Raw genomic sequence first — 27,295 nt, forward strand, 5'->3', positions numbered from 1 at the left:
GCGCGCGCGCCTTCCCCTCTGTCCCCTCTTTTGAAGCAAGGGGCGGAGGGGAGAAGATCGCTTCTCTCCGTTGCCACCCCTTGGTTCAAAAGGGGTCCGGGGACAGAGGGGAAGGCGCGCGCGCGCCTTCCCCTCTGTCCCCGGAGATTGCGGGGCTGGCAACGGGGAGAAGCGATCTTCTCCCCGCCGCCCCTTGCTTCAAAAGAGGTCCGGGGTGCGGGGGCAAGCTTCGTTTTGCGAAGCAAGCCCATAGGGAAATTCGTCTTGCGAAGCAACTCGAAAACAAAAAAACCTTTTGTCTTGCGAGTTTTTCGTCTCGCGAGGCGTTCGTCTTGCGGGGCACCACTGTATGCTCAAAGACAAATCACCACTAGGCCATGAAACTCACTGTATGACACTGGGTCACACACTTGTGACTCAGGCTAACCTAAAGAATGGAGAAACTACATGTGCTAGCCTTGACCAACGTGGTACCAACTCTCACCAGTAACATCCAGTAACCCTTGCAGACTGGGGTTTATGGAGTTGTACTCTAAAACATCTATAGGGCACCAAGTTAGCAAAAGCTGATGTATGCCACCTTGATGGCAATGACAATTTATTAAATTTGTACACTGCCCTTCATCCAAAGATCACAGGGCAGGTCACAACAGAAAAATACAAAATGAGAATTCAAAATACACAAAACAAAAATGAACTAATAACTCCTCTCCCACAAAAAGTATCTAAAAGGTCATAGAAAATCAGCATTATTTCCATAAAAATCAAACACTGATGAACCCCACACTGAAGAGTCCACAGGGCCAAAGAGCACTCCCCAAACATCACCCTCTGGAAATGACCATCCAAGTAGGACCAGAACCACCGCAAAGTGATGCCACCCACTGTCAGGGACTGGGCAGCAGGAATGGTGGAGACAGCCTCCCCAACCTAACCCTTCCAGGGAAGAGGAAGACAGTATAGATTCACAACAGTGGTTTGAGGGAGGTCACGGCTCAGAGGCAGGTGAGGGGATTGATACAAGTGATTTTATCCTCAAAATGCTTTGCAAACACGTCGCAGAGAGCTTGTGTCCTCGCCCAAAGCTCTGGAGAATACCAGGGAGCCAAGCAGGCTCCACAAAGCAGGAGAGGGTGCTCAGGGGCGATCGTGTCAACAACCCAATCCATTTTCTTGGGAAAGGAAGCTCTTGCCACAACATATGGAGACATAGTTGCTGAGCACTGGGAACATGGAATGAGCAATGGAAAAAACCTTACAAAAATGGCATCAAAACTGCTGATCATGCTATGTTGGTTCCTCAAAGCTTCATACTTCTAAAAAGTGCTACTTAGCTGTATCTACCACAGAACATTCTGTGCACTGCAAAGTATTCTGGGGCATGTTTAATTTGTTTTCTGGTTGCTGGTGAGGCTTGAGCCTGTGCCTGAGAATGTACCAAATTCCCAGCAGTTGTACACTGGATAACAATAAGATGGCCAACTTGCCTTTCAGAAAAACTTGTCTGCCTGCCATTACTTGCCACTGAGGTGTCACCAATAAAAAACATTTGTGGATTTTTGGACATGTCTCCAACACCATTCTAAAGTTTTGTTGTTTTTGTTCTTACTTTTTTTTAGGGAACCCTTTTGATATCAGTTTGTCGGCAATGGAACCCCATGTGCATTCCGGAATGCTAGGGTCAATATTCTAGGAGGGTGAGCACCATACCTCCTAGCAGCTATGCTCAGCAGAAATGGGCCAGCAATCTATTCCAGTGCAACTTGTGAACCCTGACTGACCTTTTCAATGAGGAACCAGGTAAGTTTCTGATGAAATCCAGAGTCTCCCAAGCAGTTTCCAAGCAAGTTATTTATATCATGGTTAGCACTTTGTAGTGCAGAAAAAGTGAGTCATATTTAATTCTGAAAGTAAGATCAGCCATCCTATGAAGGCCTTAGATTTTATCCTTTCTACTCTGTCATCCTATATTTCCTCTAAGTTTAGAGTGGCATACAATGTTCTTCTCCCTCCACCACGCCCCATTTTATTTTCAGAAGTTAGGAGACAGTGATGAGCTCAAATTCACCCACTGAGCTTCAAGGCTGAGTAAGGATTTGAACCCAGATCTCCCCATTCCTAATTCAATACTCTGACCACCAAACCACAATGGCTTACCTTGTATATGTATGTGCTTTCATAATGAGTTGAGCAGAGAACAGGCAAAGTGGTTCTCTCCAGTTGTACACAACAACTCAGCCAGCATGGCCAATAGCCTGGGGCGAAGGGCGTTGTGGTTCAAAACCATGCTGGCTGCCCCTGGATTAGACTGCCACAGAATCTAATCTGGCACATTAAATAACTACATTAAATCAGCTTTATGGAGATGAAGTAAGGAACACTGAGCCAAGCAAATGGAGGCACATTGTGTAGGTACAAGTAGGAACAAGACATTGCTTTCATTTCCTCAGCCACAACCGCTTTCTCTTTTTTTCCCCTTCTCTTTTTTTTTAACGCTGCTAACAGGAGTTTCAAATATGCTTAATCTGTATGACAACCGTTGTTGGGGTAAACACACCGCCATCCTCCACACGGTGTCAAAACGCTGGCCAAACTCCCTTCCTTGCTATGCTAAACATTATGCGATTTACAATAGCTTCACCTCAAAATAGAACAAGAGTCTTTGGGCCGCATCAGAATATGGCACAGCTGTGCAGTTGCGGCAGATGTTGCAAAGGAAAACTGAAGAGCTCAGGCAGTGAAGTCACCGTTTGTCAATTTAGACAATGATCAGGCATGGCCTCTGGAGAAGTAGAGATCATTAAAAGCATAGCCAGGCACCAATGACCTTACTGGAAAGCAGCTCACAGCACAGAGAACCTTTGGTGTAATCCCAGTTACTACGCAAGGGGGGGTAACAGATTTTAACCTCTTCTGGCACTCTTCTAAGAATTCAGCTGAAGCCACTTAAGGGAAATGCAAGCTGGGGGAATACTGAAATTTATATGTGAACAATTGTTTTTGATTAAAACAAAACAAAAGGAAAACAAAGCATACTCATTTGGGCTATGTAGCCAGAAGGAAGTCCATGAATAATCATATTAAGCCATAGCACAGTCTTCTGCCAAAAGCAGACAATGTGAAGTGAGCAGCCTTTTTTGCATTCAAAATGTCCATGATGCAATTACTGTTCATGCTATTGGCCAAGCATCTTTGCACAATCAATTTAAAAAGCACCGTGAAAAACTATAAATAACTTTTAACTGAAATAAGAGGCAACACTCATTCATATTCAGAAGTAAAATGCTTTGTTAAATGCTTCCATCAGAGTTCCACAGAGCTATCCAATACTGACTGTTTTGTTTCTAAACAGTCTTAAACGGAAAGTTCATTAGAGAAGAAAAAACAGACAGTAGCCAAGTACAAGGAGGAAAAAGCACTCACTGAACGCTAAACCATCTGTTGACTTCACTAAAAGCTTTTGTATCAGAAATGGCAGCAAAGGGGAGGTTTTAGCTTTAGATGACTTTTAAACATCCTGAATAACAGCCAGTTAATACAAGCGCACATGACGTCCACTAGCAACCTTGACAAAAAGGATGAAACAGACTAGACTATGCCTGAAAAAGGAAAGAAGTCAAGCCCAGAAACTACTGATGGGAGGAGAATGTGGTTTAAAAATAAAACTGGATTAAACAAATTCGTGGAAGAATTCATGGTGCCTCCACGTGTCCTGATAAGCTGCTCACTTTCATAGCAATGCTTGCATAGGACCATCAAACCTCCCTGAAGGGCATGTAAAGAGAAAAGAGAGCTGTGGAGAATCTGAAATTAGTGAGAGAACAGTTAGGTGTATGTGAAAGCTTGGTTCAGTCAAAAAGATCAAACTATGGCACAGCCGTAATGGACTTCAAGCACACTCCCATTCAGCCCCTTTCACATTAATTGTAAAGGTACCCTATGCTTGGAAAGACTCAAACCATATTTCTTGGGACTCAACAGAATTTTTATATGGCATTGTTTATGAGCTTTTGATAGAACACAGTTAACTGGAAGAATCGAAGGGAAAATGTTACTTTGAAGATGATGAGAACAAATGATTCATTCCAAATAACATCCACAGCAAAGTTTGTGGTTAGGTTTGTTTCCTGTTAATTTTGTTTCCTTCTCAGTTTAGTCTTTTGGTTACTCAGACTGCTTCAGTTACTCTGCTTCCCTGACTTGGTTAGTTTTACAGTTAGGTCTCTCCTCATTCTCTTTCTTGTTAGATCTAGGATTGTCACAGAACCTTCAAATTTGCACCTTCACCCCTGAACTAGCCAAGCATCGTTTTAGCTGCACTTGCCTATACCTGACCAATCCACTACCACCCATTTGTCAAGTCTTTCCCCTTGTCAAGACAAAGTCAAGGAGTGGCTGCACCAAACCCAGACCTGCAGGGTAAACTGCAGTTGTGTTGTTGCAAACCCACAGGAATGGAAAATACGTTTTTAAAAAGTCATACTCTGCTTATTCCCAGTAGTGTATACCTCACTCATTCTGGAACAACAATTAAGTGTTGTTAAAAAAACATGGGAAGTCTCCACTTCATATTAGAGAACCAGCTTCTATTTAACACTGCGGATTCACCAAGTGTGTTCAAGAGTTTCTACTTTACTCCTACCATGGCACTTACTTTTCACACTTTTTAACCACTGCCACCATATACCTGTACTATGCTGTTTACCTTCATTTAGAGACCTATAGTTGTCTGGAAATGGAGACGCTTATATAAAACGGATGGCAAAATCTTACTTCCTTCTCCTATATGTATATGCCATATACAGTGGTACCTTGGGTTACATACGCTTCAGGTTACATACGCTTCAGGTTACAGACTCCACTAACCCAGAAATAGTGCTTCAGGTTAAGAACTTTGCTTCAGGATGAGAACAGAAATCGTGCTCCGGCAGTGCGGCGGCAGCAGGAGGCCCCATTAGCTAAGGTGGTGCTTCAGGTTAAGAACAGTTTCAGGTTAAGTACGGACCTCCAGAACGAATTAAGTACTTAACCCGAGGTACCACTGTACCTTTATTCTCTTCTCTCCAGTCAGTCAATCTCAACACCACCAGGTACAGAAGAATCTGCAGACTAGACTTTTCTCTCTCTGGTCAGCTCCAGAAGCTCCTGGCTGAACTCTTCCTCAGTGCTCACAGTCCTTTGATGACCTCTCTGACAATCTTCAGCTTAAGCCAGAAATTCAGCTCTCTCAGACTATACTGCCAGGTATTTCCGAACTTCAGTAGCCTCCTGCCTTCCATCATATTCTGCCTTTTCTCCTGTCTTCTTCATATTTAGCCTTTTCACCCAGCTCCTTCTTCTATTCCACTGCATTTCCTAGTCTCATTTTCCCTGAACAGTGGTAGAACTGGCCTTTTTATTTGCCAACCTGCCCTTCTAACAATCAAATTTGAATGGCATAGCATTCTCCCTCTCATCAGACCACTTTTCCAATCCAGTAAGTTCCCAAAAATTTCGCCTAGCAAGCCAATCAGAAGAATTTTTTTACAGCCCACTACTTCTGTATAAGAAGAACCCATCTCTTCGCAGCCTGGTCTTACACAACTAACTGCCAGCTGCCAACCACCTACTTAATATTACAAGCTTAACCCTTCGTATAACTCCACATACACAGCAGCTCTTCTATGTTGTATATAAAACAAACCCTGTCCCAGTAAATGTATTTCTCCACATAGCCCATACAACCAGGAAAAGGTGGGGCATCACCAGGAACATCATCTTCTCCTGTGCTTGTTCCTTTGCCAGGCACCTTAATAACACTTTGCCAGCCTTTCCTGGAACTGCAATAACCAGGAACCAGGTCTGACTAAAAACAAGAGTACCACAATAAATACTGCAAACGCAGCAGGATGGCAATGATGTCATCTGGATGATCCATAATAATTAGGTGAACAAATGAATGCCGGTTCTAGAGAAAACAGTTATATAGAAATACACCTTAATTCAAACAAGCATCAATGTTCCAGACCAGCTGCAGCTTACAAACTGAAATAGATGTTCAGCATTAACATTCACTTTTACATATGTCAGAAGAGGGTGGCAACACGGTTTTGTAACATAGCCTAACATACAGTCAGCTATGGAGTGTTTCCATTTATTGTGGATGCTTGCTTGTTTGGTCTGTGGCAGCTGTCCTTTAATCTTTGCTGGAAGGGAAACTGTGAAGCAACAGAAATTTTGGAGACATCTTGTAGGTATATATTTCCAGCATGCAGACATCTGGGAGCTTCAAGTTTCATCATTTTCCAAGTGTGGGTGTATTGTTACGCAACCCATTAAGGAGGGAGTATAGTAACTAAAAAGGCAGTTGTCTGACAAAGATAGCTGAAACAAGGTCCTATTTCAACAAATAAAAACTTTTATCTATTTATATATAGAAGGGGTTAAGCAAGAGGGTAACATCTTATTGCCATTTTAGACTTTCAACAGCACATTTGAACCTTGTCTGAAGGATGGTATTTCAAACCTGCCTTAACAAATCTGGTGAAGGAGCTCTGTTATGATTCATGTATTACACATTAGGTAGTAATAACTGATGATGCAGCTGTTTTCTTATGTCAGAGATCATGCATTGCCAGTGTAAGGGCTTTGCTCATTCTTTATTGTGTGAATCAGTATCAGTATATCATAACCTAGCGGAAGAAGGAGTAGCATAACACTGTTAGTATAGTGAAGTAATGCAAGGACGACTAGTACAAGACAGGCTTATTTTTTTACCTACATAGTGCCTAAGGTTTCACAGGCACCACCCAGCTGGCTTCTTAGCAATGCTAGGGAGATCAGTTATAAGCTACATACAGTGGTGCCCCGCAAGACGAATGCCTCGCAAGACGGAAAACTCGCTAGACGAAAGAGTTTTCCGTTTTGGAGGTGCTTCGCAAAACGAATTTCCTATGGGCTTGCTTCGCAAGACGACAATGTCTTGCGAGTTCCTGCTGGGTTTTGTCCCTCCCCCCCCCTTTTCTAAGCCGCTAAACCGCTTATCAGCTGATCCGATCAGCAGATAAGCCGCTAATAGCGCTAATCCGCTAATCCGTCAATGGGCTTGCTTCGCAAGACGAAAAAACCGCTAGACGAAGAGAATCACAGAACGGATTCTTTTCGTCTTGCGAGGCACCACTGTACACTGTTTGTTAGAGCGTGTTCTCCTTCATGGAGTGCACGTGTTGCGGTGGGGCCTTACAAGACATCCCACTGTTGCTGGGCGGGTAAAGGTAGTTGGCCACCATTGCGATTGGGCTCCTCATGTCGTTGGGGAGAATTTGTTGTTGCCATTTTTTGATTGACAGCCAAGAAGTTTTATATTCCCGGCGCACAGCGTTGAGCTTCCTCTTTTCGCTGAATGCATTGGATCACCCGCCTACCCTCCCTATATTTAGGGTTGTTCGCTTAACCTTGCTATGCCTGTCATGGGGTTGTCTGCTTTTGGGGCAGGGGCCTGGTAGGAATTTTGTCCATTTGGCTGATTGGCTGGGGCCATTTGGTTTTTGACTACTGCGTAGCAAATCGCCACAGCTTGTAAGGTTGCGGTTAGGTTAGGCATTGGTTTTATGAATTGGTTGGTGGAGGGGTATGGATTGACTGTGCCTGCCCCTCCAATGCTGCTGCTGCAAGGGTATTCCATTAAAGGAATCCAGGGGCTCACCATGCTTTTGTCCGAAGCCCCTGTCAAGGGGCTAGGGCCACACAAGAGCCCCTGGGAGCATTTCGGGAGAGGTGAGGGCATGGTTCCCAGCTCCATCTTTCTCCCCAAAATGTTTTCCCTTTCTGACTTTCGCGGGTGTGCGAATGTCAGTCTGTCCCCGGGTGGGGACAGATAGTCGCAACCAATGCCTAAGCAAACCACTCACTTTTTTGTATTCTAATAAAGCTGTGGCCAAAATTATGCCAAAAACCTTAAACCAAAATTCTGTGTGAATTGTGTTTTATTGGGGTGGCTTGGGTACCTCGACACGCAATAGTTTCATAGATTCCACATGACTATCTGTTCACCTGCCCAGTTCAGCAGAACACCTTGCAGAACAGCAAAAAGGGAGTAAACAGGGAACAAACACAGGCTGGCATTTTGATACCAACAACATCAGGTGGATGCTGTGAAAACCTTGCATGGGTGAAATCATCTATATCCCATACCCTGGGAGTGGACTAGACATGTGTCTGAGAATTTACTAGATAACGTTATTATCATCTGGCAGACATAAACACATCTTTCTGCCAATCCCTGGCAGTGATGTGTTCTCCTTAGTTGGTGAATTGTCTCAGATATTTCAGGAGGGGGTTATTCCAATTTGAAATAAATCTCTGTGGTTGCTAAGGGATGTTTCCAATCTTTAAAGAACTTTGCACTGACTTCAAAACATCACTCAAGTTATCCTCTTTCCCATTTCAAATTCCGCCATTGATTTTGTCACCTTTTTACAATCAAGCAGACATTTATTGACTTTTCCATGGTGTTTCCCTCCTTAATTTCTATGTTCTCATTTAATATCCTTACTTCAGAAATCTCCTCAGTCCAGTAACACCTTCATCCTAGTTTTTCCTTTTATCTTTCCTCCCGATTTCATCTTATGCATGTTTAGAAAATGTCCCAACAAAGGAAATACACAGTATATCTCCTAGATATTCACTTGGAAAGCTCAAAATCAATGCTTTGGCATTTCAAACTATAGGCAACTTTTCACTATATATTGAGTCAGATGGAATACACTGTTAATGTAAACAGAACAACAGTCTACCCACTGTCACAGATTATGCTGCAGGCATAGAGGTGTTTCTTTGAGTTTCATAGGCTTCTGTATTGTGCTGGAGGTGCCAGAAAAAAGAAACACCCACAATTCTGATTTGCATTGTTTGTTTATGTGTGCCCCTATCTCTACAGATGAATCTTGGCAGAGGAGTGTGCATTGCATGCCAGAGATGCAAGAGACCCTGTAATATGATTCAGCATAAAGCATTATATCTTTCAACTCCTTTACATGTCAGTGAAATAAAGGTTTGGCTGCTGATGTGACCCTAGTGCTCTTTATTTAGTTAGAGCATGTAGACCCTAATTTGCATTAGCACTTTCCTGAATGAAAGCTATCTTACTTGTGATTCAGCTTGCCTACTGGGCTGTTGCAGGGGGTGAAGTCGCATTGCGTTAGGGGGGAATTGCTTGCAAAGTTGCACAGACTTGGCAAAATTGCATGCAAAAAAAATGCATATATGGGAAGAAATGCATATGCAAATATACAAATTTTCATACAAGCCTTTTGATTTTCTTTATATATGAACGTATTTGAATGTGGGGTGAACTGAACTTAAAATTGGAAACATGAGAAACTGCAAGGCGCCAAAACTGACAGATTCATTGACTCCTAGGAAGAGCAGTTTGAGGAAGAAAATAAGGGACAGGGAAGGGATGTAGCATACCTCTGCCTGTCAGTTCTCCACTCTGAGGCTGGGCATGCACTATACCTTTAATGCACATTCAAAGCATATCTTTTCACTTAAAGAATTCTGGGCACTGTAGTTTGTAAAGGTTATAACTCTGTACAGGATAAAAGACAGTGCCCAGAATTAATGAGAGAAAGAATATGATTGGAATAGTATGATGTGTACATACCCTGACTCAACCTGTCACTAAGAACCCTCCTGACCCAAAAAAGTGGGTTTATTAAAAACTACACTGAAATTTTGGGGGAAGGGGGTTCAATACACAAGTTTACATAATGTTTAGTTAGATTCTTATTTTATTTTTATTTCATTTACTGAATTTGTATACCGCCCTTCATCCGCAGATCTCAGGGCGATTTACAACATAAACCACCTTAAAAACCACCAGACAAATCTGCAACGGCCTGGGGGGGGGGAGATCAAAGCACCACAGAAGTTGACTCCAAGGATTGTTGCGTCTTTGTTGCGTCTTGAGGACCCCCAAGACACCCCCGAATAACAACAGACATTTTTGTTTTGGTTTTTGGCATAATTTTGGCCACAACTTTATTGAATTACAGTATGTGAATGGTTGCTTAGGCACTGGTTAGCGACTATCTGTTCCCAATTTGGAGGAGGTAGGAACAGAACTGACAATCGCACCCCTGCGGAAGTCAGTAAGGGTAAACAATTTTGGGGAGAGAATAAAGCCGGGTGCCAGACTCACACCTCTCCCCAAATGTTCCCTGGGGCTCTTGCATGGCCCTAGCCCTTTGTCAGGGATACAGACAAAAGAATGGCGAGCCCCTGGAAACGGAATACCCTTGCAGCAGCAGCATTGTAGAGGCAGGCACAGCCAACCACATCCCCTCCACCAACCAAAAAATTAACCAACGCCTAACCGCAACCTTACAAGTTGTGAAGATTTGCTACGCAGTAGTCAAAAACCAAATGGCCTCAGCCAATCAGCCAAATGGTAAAATTCCTACCAGGCCCCTGCTCCAAAGCAGACAACCCCATGACAGGCATAGCAAGGTCAGTGCAAACAAACCCTAAATAAAGGGAGGGTGGGCGGGTGATCCGATGTGTGCAGCAAAAAGAGGAAGCTCAACGCTCTACACAGGGAACATATATAGCACCCCCATCAATCAAATAAAATTGCAATAATAAATTCTCCCCAGCAACAATTGAAGGTGTCCAATCAAATTTGTGACCAAACTAATCCACCCAGCAACAGGGAATGTCATGGTTGCTCCCACCGCAACACGTGCTCTCCATGAAGGACAACCTGCTTTGCCTTCTTAATCACACTCCAACCAGTTCTCTCTTCTGATCAAGTATTTAATGCTGATAACACTGCTTTTACCCCATTCCATATTCCCTACCAAAGGATGGGGTATGAAACATGTTAACACTGCTTTCCAAATAAGCTGTATTATAACTTCAATATTCTCAGACAGATGTTTGAAAGAATGAAAGAATGTGTTTAAGACTGGATATACAAGGAGTCAGACCTGCAATTCTTCTGTTATAGCTATTTAACTAGTAAAGGGTCCTCTAAGGATCCTAAAAGATTGTGCAAGTTAAAAGCTGTTTGGCAGCAGCTATCGTTACGTCAGGGCTGGAACTTGCTGTCGGCAAAAATCAGATCTAAGTTTCAAGATGCTTCCTGACTTCCCTCAGATTTAGGAGAATGACTTTTTCAAGGTGACAATACATGCTCTACTGTTGTTACAGACAAATCTCTTGGTGAGACAGTCCACACACATGGGTGACATTTGATTATTGTCGTGGTGATATGATTTAGGGGTTTGCCATTGATCTGAGCAAACTCTTCATTTAGAGCTGAAACAGAAAAGTGGACGTCTCACATGATTTATCTGTTGCTGAGCATTGAGGACTCCAGATACCTGAAATTGATGGTTTGAATTTTCTTCTTAACTTTTGATAACTTCTGGTTATCTTCTTTTGAGAACTTCTGGTTCTTGATAATTCCCATACAGCATCACAGATTCTGTTAGCAGAACATTTAAACGCAGTGGAGCAGGCTTTTTGCTGCTGGTGCAAAATTCTTGTATTTTAGGGCAACAGCCTTTAAGTAGTAGTTGGGTTATCTGCCAGGGGAGATACCTTGATCATGAAGGTTTTTCTAGGGTAGGCTCATCCACTGCATTCCAGGTGTGGGGACCCCTGCAGTTTCCCCAAATATGGGAAACTCGACCACCTAATCTGTCAGGTTGCCATAGGTCAACCAATCCAAATTACTAAAATGCCTGAAAATTAAAGTTATCACCAGGTACCAGAAATTCATTAAACTAGGGGGAAGGTGAGCTTCTCTGGTGAGGATATTCCAAATGCATGAGTGAGAAGGTCACTAGCCTTCCAGTCACTAGCCACCTAACCCCAAACTGTAGTGTGGCCCAGACAAGGACTTCTGATGAACACCCCTAGGTTCTGGTAGGCTAGAAGGTGCCCCTACTGAAAATATATATTTATTGAAAAGCTCCCACGTGAAATCTGAGAGCGTCCACCTCTTTTTGTGTGAGACAAGGGTTAAGAGCTATCTTGACAGCTATCTGCATTTTCTTTTCCTCTTTCTGTTTTTGTTTTTATTTAGATAAGTGTTTTAATTGTATTATGAAAAAGTTTTTATGGATTATTATTTTTTTTGAGATAATGCTACTAGCTCACTGTTAAGTACTTTCACAATTATTCATTCAGTGTCAAAGATTCTGTCCATTCTGCAGCCCATGGTACGGCCGAAGGTCCTCCTAGCACCAGCACATCTGTGCCTACAGATGCAGAAGTTAGAGACTAAGCCTGATTGACAGCTCTGGGTTTAGCCATCCTTAAAATTAAAAAAAAAAGCCCTGCCCAGTCATGTTGGCATTTTCTAAATAATACAGAAAAGTTTTCCAGGCACCTGGAAGTCACACACATTTCAGTATGGGAAGTTGAGGCATGAAAAACGAAGTTGTAATGCTTAGGATATTTGCCCATGCATGCTACATCCGATTGCTTAGGTCCACACCCAGAAGCAAGCAAACAAAAAAACCCCCACAAAGTGAAAATCGGCATCACGTACTCACCTCCCTTTGGCAATGCCTTGCACAGCAGTTCTCCAAAATCAAAGCATCATGTCATGACTTGCAGTAAGTATACTGCAGACCCTTTTCCTTTTTGGGGAGTTTGTTAATGCCAGAATCAACCATTTCCTTTCCATAGGTAAAGGTAAAGGTCCAGTCGCAGACAACTCTGGGGTTGCGGCGCTCATTTCGCATTATTGATCGAAGGAGAAAGCGTACAGCTTCCTGGACATGTGGCCAGCATGACTAAGCCACTTCTGGCGAAGAACAGAAGCACAGAAATGCCGTTTACCTTCCCGCTGGAGCGGTACCTATTTATCTACTTGCACTTTGACGTGCTTTCGAACTGCTAGGTGGGCAGGAGCAGGGACCAAGCAAGGGGAGCTCACCCCGTTGCAGGGATTCGAACCACCAACCTTCTGATCGGCAAGTCCTAGGCTCTGTGGTTTAACCCACAGCGCCACCCGCGTCACTTAGGCTTAATGATAGGCCAGCGAACAGCTTCCGGGTCATGTGGCCAGCATGACTAAGCCGCTTCTGGTGAACCAGAGCAGTGCACAGAAACGCCGTTTACCTTCCCGCCAGAGCAGTACCTATTTATCTACTTGCACTTTGATGTGCGTTCAAACTGCTAGGTTGGCAGCAGCAGGGACCGAGCAACGGGAGCTCACCCCGTTGCAGGGATTTGAACCGCCGACCTTCTGATCGGCAAGTCCTAGGCTCCGTGGTTTAACCCACAGCGCCACCCGCATCCCTTCCTTTCCATACCCTTCTCCAAATTAAGTGCCAGTGCAGGAATCACTTGAGAATGGCACCATTCCTAGCAAACAAGGCAGCCTTTTTAGCACAGCATGTTTGATCGTTATTTTCTGCAAGCTCAAAAGAGTGTTGGTTCATCTTTTGTGTGAGTTTAAATCCTTATTGAGTTTTGACATAGTTACTTATTTATGGATACTATAGATTAGTATACTACGAAGTCTATCTATTTGGACAGTGCTATCCCTTTAGCCTACAGTCTTAGACACTTAACTGGGAATAAAACCCATTAAACACAATGAGCCTTACTTCTGAGTAGACAAATACAGAATCATAGAATCATACAACTGTTGAGTTGGAAGGGATCCCAAGGGTCATCTAGTCCACGCCCTGCAATGCAGGAATCTCAACTAGATCGTTCATGTCTTGTTAGGTCTTGCGTATCACCACTTGTGTTTTTTTGTTTCAAGCTTGTATATACTGGTAATTATTGAAGTTCCCTAAGAATGAGCATGACATGAGCCAGCCATTGTTCAGCACTTTTAAGCCCAACATATTTCCGTGAGGAAAACTGAATCACGAGCTTAACCTTCCCCCCAAATCAAGGTCACCCCAAAGAGTTATCTTTGGCAGCATAATTACCTGTGCAATTAATAGTTTTTTTAAAAAAAAATCAAAGAAAAATTATACACAAAATAAGCATGCAGCAGCTGAGCTCAGGATTAGAGCAGAATTCCTCAGAAGCGTTCCACAACTTGGCAAGTTAGTTAAGAGGATGTTTGCAAAGTGCTTTGAACTTAAAACACATATTTAAACAAAAAAATTCTCTCAGTTTACTTCGAGGGAAATGTGCACGTGGGTATTCGTTCACATTGTGTATACCAATACAGTGGTACCTCGGGTTACATGCGCTTCAGGTTAGATACGCTTCAGGTTACATACTCCGCTAACCCAGAAATAGTGCTTCAGGATGAGAACAGAAATCATGCTCCGGCGGCACGGCAGCAGCAGGAGGCCCCATTAGCTAAAGTGGTGCTTCAGGTTAAGAACAGTTTCAGGTTAAGAACAGACCTCCAGAACAAATTAAGTACTTAACCCAAGGTACCACTGTAAAGGCTTAAGAAGCAAAAGAGAGAGAGTTGTGTAAAACTGCACATTCATTAAATGGAATTAAAATGTGCTGGAGTGCCAGTTTGATAAAGAAAGCCATTTAAGGCACCCGCTTTCTTATTTCTTTTCTGATCTTCTCAGTCTTTTTCTTCTGCATTATTTAATTCACATCCAAATATCCCCTTCATGCTGTGGGTGGGGTCAGCAAAAGCCAGGAGCAGGGAAATCGCAGCCAGCAGCTGCTGCTGATACAGTAGATGCAGCACTACCAGAGAGACTGCTTGTGGTTTGAAGATCAGGGAACTGACAAGCTGTCAGATTTGGCATTCTCCTCTTTCCAGCCGGGATTCTATCTGCAGCATCAACTGTCAAATATATATTATTCAACATGTTTTTATAGCCCTGTGAAAGTTTACTTGAAATTTATCGTGCAACCGCACTAAAAAAAGTTGGGTGGTTTCAACTGAAATCCCACAATGGGTGACTGAAATTAGAAAAGTTATCTTATAACTCTGAAGGGCAGGATGTTGGTTAAGGGAATGTCAAGAGTGCTTGATATATGAAATTCATAAACTGAAAACATTTCGCTTTGTCTAAAAGAAGGCTAGTACATGCATGCACCACTATGTGTCCTTGACTGCACTATTCCACTGCTCATAGCATCATAGAATTGTAGAGTTGGAAGGGACCATGAGGGTCATCTGGTCCAAGATAAAATGCAACAAATTCATAAGCTTTATGGTGTATTATAAACTGTAATGGATAAAAACAGACCAATGGGCCACCTAGCCCAGCATCTGGTTCTCCCAGTGGCCAACCAAATACTTGTGGAAAACCCACAAACAGGACACATGCACAAGAACTCTCCCCTCCTGCAGTTTTCAGCAACTAATACTCAGAAGCGTACTGCATCAGACCATGAGGGCAGAACATAGCTATCATGGATAGTAGCCAATAGGGTCGCCATATTTCAAAAAGTGAAAATCGCAACAAAAATTGACACTTTTGAGCTATTTTTAAGGGAAATTGGCAAAAATGACACTACCAACATGGGTTGCCATACACATGGAATTTTCCCGGACGTTTTGCTGATTTCCGCCCGGACACTGCTTCCGAATGCAGTATTCTGGATATGTCTGGGAAATTCCAGATGTATGGCAACCCTAGCAGCCTATGATAGCTTTTATATTCAAGTAATTTGTCCAATCCTATCCCAAGGTCTTGTTCCCAGTCAGTCACTGACAGTTCAGACCGCATGAGCTTGTATGTGAAATTACGAGGCCCCCCAAAACATGCACCACCTTACATTTGTTTACACAGACTTGCACCTGCCATTTTGCCCCATATTCACTAAGTTTGGAGGTGCCCTTTCAGAGCTCTTCACAGCCTTTTTTTGTTTTAACAACCCAGAACAACTTAATATCATAAAAAACTTGGCAACTTCACTGCTCACCCTTAAGTCTGGGTCATTCATAAACAAGTTTAAAAGTATATTCCCAATAGAAATCCTTGGTGAAGTCCACTTTCTACATTCCTCCATCTGTCCATTTATTCCTCTCTGCTTACTTAACTAGTAATACTGATACTTAACTACCGTATTTTTCGCTCTATAACACGCACCCGACCATAACACGCACGTAGTTTTTAAAGGAGGAAAATCCGTAGGCATGCCACCCGTAGGCATTTCCTCCATAACACGCACAGACATTTCCCCTTACTTTCTAGGAGGAAAAAAGTGAGTGTTATGGTGCAAAAAATACGGTAGTTCCTGATCCTCAAGAGGACATTTCCTCTTACTCCATGACTGCTAAGCTTATTCAGGAGTCTTCAGTGAGGTACTTTTCAGATCTTGTACTTTTCTCCACGTGTAAGTGACTTCCTAGCATCAAATGCGTTCTACTTAAGGCAACTTACGGCTGCCGTTGAAATTCCATGTTTTGGACAAGCTGTAATCAGGTAGCTTGCTAAGAGCTAGTGGCTGTGCAATGTGTTCCACCCTGAACTCCCCAGATAACCTAGGAATCCAAGGTGCAATGCAGGTGTCCACCATTATGCTAGTGATGGCACCCAGAAGAAAAAGGATGAAAAGTGGGGGGGGGGAGACTGTGTCGAAATCCACTCTGTGCATTGTCGTGTGGACCCCAAAGATGTATCATGGCTCCAGCTACAGCACTAAACTCTGACTGTGGTTGGATGTAGGCAAATAAGCTGAAATACAAGGGGGCGGAGAGTACTGTTTTGCGTAGAAAGTTCCCATCTGGATGGAGGTTTGCAACCCGTTCTGGATAGAGTTGCACTGCCCTTGATGAATCAGGTACACATCTTGGGTGGCCTTCTGGACCTGGTGCTATTTGCTGTAATAGTTAGGTGCCATCAGCATGCTGGTGACATCAAACTCCCAAACTCCAGCTGTTTCACGTAAATGTTAAAGAGCTCGAAGGCCAGAACAGAAGCAAGGGAGCCCAGAAGGATACCATGGTCAAGAGTATAAAAAGCTGCTGAAAGGTCCCACAGAACCAACTGGGGCAACTCTTCCTATCCAACTGCTGGCAGATGTCATCTACCGAGGTGATCAAAACCGTCTCTATCCCATAATCAGGCCTGAAACCAAACTGGAATGGATCTAGATAATCTGACTCATCCAGAAACCCCTGGAGCTGAGATGCTACCACACATTCCTGTACCCTGCCTATGCCCATGTTAACCTGCTTGAACCTTAGGATCATTCACCTCAGAGTTTCTTGGTCTGCCAGGAAAAAACAGGCTGACAACAACTAAGACAGAGCTTTAGTTGGCTTTGAATCTTTCGAACTGCCTCCCCCCATCGACAGACCCCTTTTAGTTGCTTTTTATTCAGCTCTAATGACTCATTTGTTTTACTTAAGACTTCTCTGATTAATTTTTACTACTTTTAATAATGAGGTCTCTCTGGATCCTTATGCTTAAGACTCCATGACTGGAACTCTGTCATTCTGGATTTGTGTTGTTTTTGGTTGGTGTCTAGTTTCCATTAATTTACATTGTCTATTTTTACTGTAATTATTCTTTATTTATTGGTGAAAAGCCACCTTGTTAGAACATTGCCCTAAAAAGTGGAGCATAAATATTTAAAATAACTCAATAAATATAAAGCTTCTCAGGAAAATACTAATAAAATACTACACTAATCTGTGAATCCAGCCCCACACTTTGTGTTCTGCCCTTGCTGGACTCATGCAAACAATGTGGACCAGGTTGGAACTAGAATAAACTGAAACACCATTCTATTTTGAATTGTAGGCATTCTAATTGTAACTGCTGAATGGGGGGGGGGGGGGAGTTGCGATTGTGTACAATGTAAGGTAACTGTTTCCATGGCTTTTGAAGGAAAAAAAATATCATTGTTTTGGCCATCCTCTGCAGGAAACATTCAAACCACAACATCTATTCAGAGCAAGTGTTGTTAAGTTTAAACTGTTTATGCCACACATTTGTGTGTTGCTCTTGAGTAGTTGAATGTTCAGAAGACTGGGTGGCTTTTGCATTTGCAGGTTAGATGTTAAAAGACTCTCTTAAATTTCAAGGCTGCATCACTTGTATCTGCGAGGTTATATTAAGAAAATATAAAACAGAGAAGAGAGAGCCATGAGCCATATTTTCCTGCTGAAAACCTTGTACCCAGTTTAAGAGAGAAAAGGGGTGGAACAGGGAACAAGCCACATGATTTGATAATTGCCCTCCTTATGAAATTATACCTCAGAGAAGTATTTGAATTCAGTTATAACAATGCATAAACCAATTCACATTAACTTTTTGTAGCATTCTGCACCTAGATTTCTGCTCACTGGATGTATCCTGTGGACATTCAAAATGTCTAAGGAAAAAAGCTGAACACACTGGAAAAGTCTTAATAGAAGTAAAATTATCAAACGTTTCATAAACTTTTTCTCATCAAGATCCATCTGTCCTTCCCATCCTTCCCTCCAGTTTTGCCAATTTTGCTGATGCTTGTTATTTAATAGCTCACAGACAGCAGGTTCAACCCGAAAGGTATTGTTTCCTAACAAAAGCAGATTTATTTGCTGAACTGCAACCATTTTGTCATTACAACAAAAAGGCGGGGTAACATAAACAAAGAAAGGCTTTGAAATATTTCAGGCTTTAATTTTCGATAAAGTTTTTAGTTCCAGTGTTTTTAACTTTTGTGTTATTATGATCACTCTCATGATACAGCCAGAAGGGACCCTTTAATTTTCAAATGAGGCATAAGGGTTTTTTATTAGTTGGTTTGCAATTTAAAATTTATTTAACCATAACTTTGGTGTAAAAGGTAAGGGACCCCTGGATCCAGTCAAAGGCGACTATGGGATTGTGATGCTCATCTCACTTCACACCAAAAGAGCCTGCATTTGTCCACAGACAACTTTCCAGGTCATGTGGCCAGCATGACTAAACCCACTCCAGCATTGCTTGGGACTGTGTTGTAACCATCTTCAATTCTTCCTTTGCTGCTCCTCCCCCCCCCCCTCTACCCCTCTTGCTTCTAGAAAGTATCATCTTCCAGTCCCTCTCTCAAGCAGATCCAGGAATCCACAACTGCAGCTGTAATGACCTCACACTTCTTGCTTGGATTGCATTTTTGCTGCACTCTCATTCATGCTCCTAGGATTATTCCCTCGGCCAGTTGCGAAAACCAGAATACAACTTTGACATTTTGTGGTAGCAGGTCATGTTATTATCATATCTGGGGCATCCCCAGCATGCGTGAAGCTTTTCATAGACATTTATTTATTTTATACCCTGCCCTTCCTCACAAAAAAGCCCAGGATGGCAAACCCACAAACAATAAATCATCTGAAAAATCCCAATACAGATGCAGACTATAAGAGATCTCTACATAAAAAAACACTTGTTGGAAGAGGCAGGCTTTCAGTAGGCACAAAAAGAGACAGCAGAGAAGGAGCCTAATAATTAATGGGAGGAAATTCCCAAAGGTACCTTAAATACTCTCAAGTCTCTCAACCCTGGCCTCCCCAAAATACAACAATGCCTGTAAGGGAGGGGGAAATCTATAACTGTTTTCCAACAACATTCATGTACTATTTCTTTTAGCTGGGTATGTGTCAACAAGTTCTTCTGGGCAGCTTACGACAAGAAAAAAATTCAAATGCACAGGAAGGCAGGCCAACAATAAAGCATATAAAAGCAGTATAAGGTAGGCACCGGGCTTTCTCTGTGACAAAGGGATTCCGTATCCTGGCTACCACCACTGAGATGCCCCTTGTCTCAGTAGGACCTCACCTGGTGGGTGCACCAAAGGAAGGAACTGGGAAGAAGCTCTTAAGGTGAGAGTACGTACATGTGGACAAAGGCAATCTTCCAGGAACTTTGGTCCCACACCAATAAAGACTTTAAAGATCAAAACCAGAATTCTGAACTGGGCCCAGAAATGGACACATGAGAATCCAAAGGGAAACACAGACCTGACAGTGTGGTTTTGCGAAGTTCCAGCTCAGGCATATCACTTAATACACCTAATTACCTTAGTCTGTTCGTGAAATGGCCAAAATAACAGCACATGAAAACCAGCATAAAGAAAGGATATTAGATTCGCTACAAGTGTGAATAAAGGGCATACCGTATAAAATACAGTTTGACAGTCATCCTGTTCAGAAGGCAGAAAAACAGAACCCTCTTTAAGAACAGTAGACAGAATCCCATTCTCTTCTATAGGTAACGTTTCTGGTTTCATCATCTCACCTTACTTAGACTGCCTCTTCAGCACAAAGACTTCGCCTTCCTGTGTGTCCCTTGCTATTTCTTGGCACTCCCAAGTCTTCTATTACCAAACCCTGGAGATATCTGGATACACCCAAATAAATGAGGCTGCTTTTCACTTTCATTGCAAGGCCCAACCTATACACTACCGATAGAGGCACAACCACTCCCATGCTGCGCCTAACATTTGAAGGAAGGAATTCAAGAAGCCAAGGCCAGCACATGCTTCCTGTCCATGCCTCATGGTACAGAAACATTGATATGGGAAGCAATGATGTGTCACTAGCTCTGCCGACCCAGATTTGGTTCCATCAAATGTTTCCAGGAGTAGTGGTTGAGGAGCCATGCTGCAGCAACTTCCAGGAGCATATAAACTGAGTATCAGAAAGGTTCTAGATTAAATAGATTGCACTATTGAAGAGTCAATTGCCCCAGGCATAGGAATGAGAGGCAATTTGGATCTGTAGCCTTTGGCAGCTGGGAACTGGGAGATCTGGGTTTAAATTACTTGAATGGGTGGCTTTGTGCAATCTGCTGTTTCTTAGGGTACTTACAGACCGCCATTATTTCAGTCACATACACACAAACTCAGGTTGTTAAAAGGATAGCCCCTTGCGCAACAAACCTGTTCTCCCAAAAGACTGGACCTTATGCAATAAGGAAAGTGATGGGGAAATGCCCTGGAAAAGGTGGGATAACATTTGTTTTGATGCAGCCATCATCTAACTTCTCTGCAAACAAATCGGAAGGAATGCTCATTACAAAGCAAGTGTCATCTAATCTCCTTGCAAACAAATCAGGATGGCTGCTCAGTGACCAAGTCTCCACTTGGCCTCAGCAAAATGGAAATAATTGCATAGCTATTTTAAGGGGGAAAGTCAAAGCTTTCCAAGCTTTGATGTCTTCAGTCGGAGCTGGAAAATGCAAGAGTCATTGTCACTCATTCTAGACAATACTGACCTAGCTGGACAAATGGTCTGAATCAGTACAAGGTAACGAGGACTATAAAGTACTTTGTAACTCATTTGTCACATCCTAATCCTGCTTCTGTTTCACAAATCTCATGGCAGCATATACAGTATTATCCAAGAAGAATCTGGCAAGCTACAGGTTAAAGTAAGAGACAGTAGTGGGCCCCAGGACATCCACAAGGCTTTATAGCTGAGCATGTCTCCGGCTGTGGACTAGAATCAGATATCCCACTACAGGACCTGTCAGAAAAGCGACAGAAACGCTAAAGAGAATTCCATCTAGTCCTGTAGAATTGTCTGTATTCAGATATACCGAGATAGGAAGATACAGTTCTTTCTTTTTTGAAGAGAGCTGAAAAAAGTTTGAGACGTTACATGCCATGCATTGTCTGCCTCCCCAACTGTTTTCATTGCTTCTACTCCTATAAAATCTTCCCACTGGAGAAAAAAAAAACTACTGTATTGCCTGTCTCCATCTCAGGGTGGTGCTGGTGGAGGGAACCAAGTGCAGTTGCAAAGCCATTTGTCACTATAAAGCTTGCCTGGAATGTACCACATACCAACCAAAATATAATGTAGCTATAATCTAATACCTTGCTAAACCCTTAAAGAAACTCTCCTGCAAGACATACATGCGGCTTGACATGTTTTTTCCTAACCACACCAAGGATTAGATGGGAAGGGGAGATCCTTCTCTCTTTTCTACAGCTAAAATGCAACACAACCCAGAGTAATTGCAGGCTGCTCTTATTTATAGAAGGTTTGGCAGTTCATAAAAGGGAATATTAGCTGAGCAAGGAATAACTAAATAAGAAACATAGCCATTCTAAAGTATACATATGTACATACATACGTTATATCTAATCCAAAATGTTAGTCACACCTCATATATCACAAACCAAGAACACCTCCTTATGTTTGAAAAGTGCATACTTGGGTACTTGGTAGTGTGTGTGTGTGTGTGTGTGTGTTTTAAAGTAAAACCTTGATCACCGAAGAAGTATTTCTGAAAGCAGTGCTGCAAAAAAATTAAAAAATTCTGGAAATTCCGAAAACGTGGTTAGAACCGTGCACTCTGACACACCCATTTAAGAATCGGTAGAGCAACCTATTATCCAATTTACTTCTTTATGCTCAAATAAGTATTAAAAACACTAAGGCGCCAATGCCTCTTTTTTAAAAAGTATTTTGTAAGCTTCCAATGATCTGGTGGATGGGGTGGATAAGGATAATAGATTCCCTTCAAAACAGCTCAAGGCAATTTCTATTACAATGGGTCTCTGTTGAAGGCACAGTTATTTCTTCGCAAATACTTGTGGTTCTGTATCACATCAAACTTTTAAAGACTTATTTTGTCATTCGGGGCATGTGATTTTCTTAAATGCATGAGCACTTTCATTGCCAAACAAGCATTTCGCTTTATTATTCACAGGCAGACTTCGGAAAGCTAGCTGGGGGGCAAGGAGGGAAATGAGCTGCCCATTCCTGCCAGACTGGCTTAAAGTTTGCTTCTAAACCTCCTCACTAGTCATGCTCAAATTAAAGTTCTGAAAGCCAACGAGCACTTTTCGCTTTCTGCCCTGAAAACTCTCCAAATTTCATTCCCAGCATGGAGAAGAGAAGTCGTTATGGCTTCTGCATCTTGCAAGCATGCAAGCGCTTGATTCTCCTGCAAGCTCAAGAATACAGCTATTGTAAGGGTTCCTTCCCCTCCCTCCGTCCGATGTCTACTTCACAGAAGGAACGGAGCAAAAATAAATACATAACTGTGGTTTGCAAGCCTGAATATGGACCAGATGTGCAGAAGCTCATTTCTCTGTCCAGCAAACATTGTTAGCTTTAAACCTCAGTGTTTCAAGCTTAAAGAACCTTCTATACTTCTCTATCCTGCCTCCACACAAAACACATCCATGCATCCCTTTTGCAATAAAAATTCCACAGGTTCCCTTTCAGTGTCTTTGTCACGCGGGAAACGCACAGTAAAATGTCAATGAAGTTGAACAGTCCATCTGGCAAGCCGGAGCAAGTTTTTGCTCTCCGAAGTATCTCATACGCTCATCGGCTAGTATAAGGGATTTCATTCATAAGCCACTTACCTATCCGGGCTAAAGAAAGCTGCAACAAGTAAAATCCAACAGCTGCACCCAACCAGACCTTGGCCATTGTTTCCTCTCTTCGAGTTAATGTGTAAAAGTCAAGGAGCTCCTCTCTCCCTGCCTGCACAAAGGAGGGGCGGGAAGCAAAAGGAAGGAGAAAAAAGGTCCCAGGTCTTGTAAAGTCTGCACGGAGAGGCAGCGTCGGAAGTTTGCTGCAGTTTTTATTCCAATTCAAAGTAACTGAAGGAGTGACACAACAGGGAGGGGAGCGGAATCAAAAGTCACACCCATCTTGAAACAAAAGTGACTAGGCAAAAAAGGGGAGGGGAGAAGGCTACTACTTATGAGTAAGCAGTTACCAGCAGCAATTAGTGGAGGCTCCAAATGTCTTTTACTCATCACAGGGAAGCCTTACTGGAGCAGCTGTGCTGGGAATTGTCTGCAATTCTTCATGCTTAGCAAGGAGGAGAGACGCTGCCCTCAAAGACCTAAAGTCTATACAAAAGATCCGGAATAACTGAGGCTTTAGAAGTACGTCCGTCCGTTTTAATATATATATTTTTCCTTGTGAATTGACAGCACAAGGTAGAGAGTTAAAACAAAGAACGACATTTCTCTGTAGGTTTGCCAGTAATCCCGATCCATTCACTTCCGCATAAGACATAAGAGCATATAATTTTATTTTTAATGTTCTGCTAAGAGCTGCTTGCACATTTCACAGAAGTGAGCAAGGGGAGAGGGAGGCCACTTTTCCATCATTTCTACTTTTGGGCTCTGTGGAGGCTAAAATCCAAAGTGAACATCAGCACATCAAACCCATGGTGAAATGTGCATGCTCCAGAAGTGGGTACCTCTCACACATGTTGTTCTAGAATCGATGGATACTGAGTACCCTCCCCCATGTGGTTCACACACAATCTAGACCAGGCATCCCCAAACTTGGCCTCCCAGCTGTTTTGAGACTACAGTTCCCATCATCCCTGACCATTGGTCCTGTTAGCTAGGGATGATGGGAGTTGTAGTCCCAAAACAGCTGGAGGGCCGAGTTTGGGAATGCCTGATCTAGACTCTCTGAAAAGGCTTCTTGAGCAACTAGCTTCATTCTGAAACTAAAAACTGATTCCATTGCATTGAGTTCGCATTACCCTACAGTGTGTCCATTTGAAAACATTGCATTGGAGGTGCTGGAAGGGTATCCACACCTGCCCAATGACATTGTGAACTGAAGTACAGTGGTACCTCGGGTTACATACGCTTCAGGTTACATATGCTTCAGGTTACAGACTCCACTAACCCAGAAATAGTGCTTCAGGTTAAGAACTTTGCTTTAGGATAAGAACAGAAATCGTGCTCCGGCAGCATGGTGGCAGCAGGAGGCCCCATTAGCTAAAGTGGTGCTTCAGGTTAAGAACAGTTTCAGGTTAAGAACGGAGCTCCGGAACGAATTAAGTACTTAACTCGAGGTACCACTGTAAGTGAATCTGAACTTACGACATGGTTTATCTCTGTAGATCATGGCATGAGAATAAGATTGACATAATTTAATCATGACATGCAGTTCTCCATCCTAACTTGGTACAAACCTGGTACTGGACTCCTCTCTGGAAAACACTTCACACCTTGAGAAGGTCAATACATGCAAATCCAGTTGCTAGCAGTTCAAACTCCTGACAAGACCTTCAAGCTAATGGTGGTACAGGAGGCAGACAAAGAGATGGCCAGGTTCAGTTAACTGCTCGCTATCACACTTCTTCTGCCCTTTTGTTAAGCAAAACACAGAGAGTGAGAAGCAAACAGGATGGCAGACAGTTTTTAGCCATTTCTCACTAGGATGAGCAAGGTGAGAAACAGGCAGGAAATGGGGGGGGAGGCAGCAATTGCTCGTCTCAAAGCCCGTACCTGCCCCCCTTGGAGGCATGAGCTAAGAACCCCAACATTCCCAGTAGTTAGCTAACAATCCTAGCTCCAAGGTAACAGCACACACACCTGCTTCACTTTAAGGACAGATATATTCTTCCTTCTCATGTCTTGCTCTTAGCAGGGGCCCTGCTGGCAAAATTGCCACACCCACATTTCTGTAGGCTCTTCAGCATAGGGAATCTTTCACCCTTCAGATCAAGGGTGTGTGTGTGTGTGTGTTGTAGGAGTTGCTGCCTCCTTAAACTGTAACTGTGCAGTCCGAAGAAACATTTATATATTCTGTCTCTTGTATTTCATATAATAAGCCAAGCTTTTTTTATTCCTTTGGTGTGAAAAGTTCTTTTGGCATAAGGTTTAGGGTTACCGCATATTCATAACAGGCACACTTCACAACTCCAGCCAAAGATCCTAAACCCCTCAGCAGTGTGTATATGAGTGCTTGAACATGTATGTGGGTTCAGACTGCAACAATGTTGTGGGTGGGCAGATACCAAGATTGCTGCCTTCATTCACTCAGGGCATGTGCAGAGACGAAAAGGCATGGATCATCCAATCAAGGGGCAGCTTTCAAATGCACACCAGGTAACCACAGCTACCCTTGTAGATAGTACAATCTAACATCAATCTAGATTGAATGCAACATGTTGAGGACAAGCATAAGCAATTCCAGACTCAGCAAAAATAAAAATGAAATGAAATAAATGGTGTTACAAACCTGGCTAGTGTGTACACAGCCACATATATTTCTTTAGGTAGATATGTGCCATAATCCACTACAGATGTTACACCTAAAAGAGCCCTCCCAAAAGAGGAAACGTTAGTTACTCATGTATCCTCTAGCCTAATTTTTGCATCATATCTGAAGTTACCCTCGAGCTGAGAACAATTGATCCAGACAGCATAAATCAGAATTTCTGTACTTCTTCCATTACTATTGACGTAGGCTAAGGACAGGCGTTGGGGCTGTATTATCCTTGAAATCATTTGAAGGTTCAAAGCGAGTTCAGATGTGAGTTCCTATCAAGGTAAAAGTAAACATGATGTGAAAGATCTGTGATCACATAGCCCATGTTTGGGGGTCTTTAAATTTTTAAAAATAAAGCTGCAGAAGAACCTGATGCATATAAAGCTCATTTGTGCCGTTTTCTCAATCAAAATTAAGACCTCCAGGTATAGGGCGGTGTATAAGTTGAAAAGTTGAATAAATAATAATAATAATAATAATAATAATAATAATAATAATAATTGCCCCCAAACCTAAAATTTACCTCTCACTATATATGCACTACATACGTGGGTGGCACTGTGGGTTAAACCACAGAGCCTAGGGCTTGCCAATCAGAAGGTTGGCAGTTCGATTCACCACGACGGGGTGAACTCCCGTTGTTCGGTCCCTGCTCCTGACCACCTAGCAGTTCAAAAGCACATCAAGTGCAAGTAGATAAATAGGTACCACTCTGGCAGGAAGATAAACAGCGTTTCCGTGTGCTGCTCTGGTTCGCCAGGAATGGCTTAGTCATGCTGGCCACATGACCCGGAAGCTGTACGTCGGCCAATAAAGTGAGATGAGCACCGCAACTCCAGAGTCATCCATGACTGGACCTATCAGTCGGGGGTCTCTTTACAGGGGAAGCATGCAAGTGCCATGCATGGACAGCTTCCTCAGCACAATGATCTTGATAAATCTGGAATTTGTAAGTTATGGTGTAAAAATCCAGTCCTGGTATAAATTCTGTTCCAGGCAAATAATAACTGAAAGAAGAAATGCACTCTAGTTATTAGAAACTCAAAGTCCTGTCTGCACATAGCTTGACTCTCTTGCACGGAACATGTCAAACTTGAGAGGGAACTGACCCAGCATTCATCAGGTTGTTGACAATTGGACTGCCTATATGCAAGCAGGTGTAAAAGGTACCCAAATATCACTTTTTAAAAAACTACATGTAGTTTTTTTTACATATAGTTTTGTTCTGTGAACCGCCCTGAGATCTCCAGGTATAGAGTGGTATGTAAATTCAATAAATGTAAAATGTAAATGTAAATACATATATACAGTTTTATTGATTTCCAATACATAACAATTACAAAAAGGGGGGGAATACAAGGTGGGATTTTGTTTTTGTTTCCAAAGATCACCTTTCAGGAC

General features: G+C 42.7%; 1 protein-coding gene and 1 long non-coding RNA gene across 27 annotated transcripts in view; one reads left to right on the plus strand and one right to left on the minus strand.

Moving 5' to 3' along the window:
* CD44 (CD44 molecule (IN blood group)) overlaps positions 1-23,488 on the minus strand; it is a 73,266-nt gene extending 49,778 nt beyond the window's left edge. For 13 of the 26 annotated variants that reach the window (XM_083462697.1, XM_083462689.1, XM_083462713.1 and 10 more), the window contains exon 1: positions 23,230-23,487. In XM_083462697.1, the coding sequence (XP_083318823.1) occupies positions 23,230-23,296 (67 nt within the window). In that variant the 5' untranslated portion in view covers positions 23,297-23,487. Of the gene's footprint in view, positions 1-23,229 lie in introns of all 26 variants that reach the window. The other 13 variants (XM_083462706.1, XM_083462705.1, XM_083462704.1 and 10 more) reach the window with 2 other exon arrangements.
* LOC310689207 lies at positions 1,217-23,219 on the plus strand. The gene is made up of 3 exons (XR_014517403.1): positions 1,217-1,800; positions 5,068-5,244; positions 22,566-23,219. It is a non-coding gene; the product is annotated as an uncharacterized lncRNA (long non-coding RNA).
* Positions 23,489-27,295: the final 3,807 nt, after the last annotated feature.

Source organism: Podarcis liolepis (genome assembly GCF_965112155.1).
Source record: "Podarcis liolepis genome assembly, chromosome: 1".
Taxonomy (NCBI): Eukaryota; Metazoa; Chordata; class Lepidosauria; order Squamata; family Lacertidae; genus Podarcis; species Podarcis liolepis.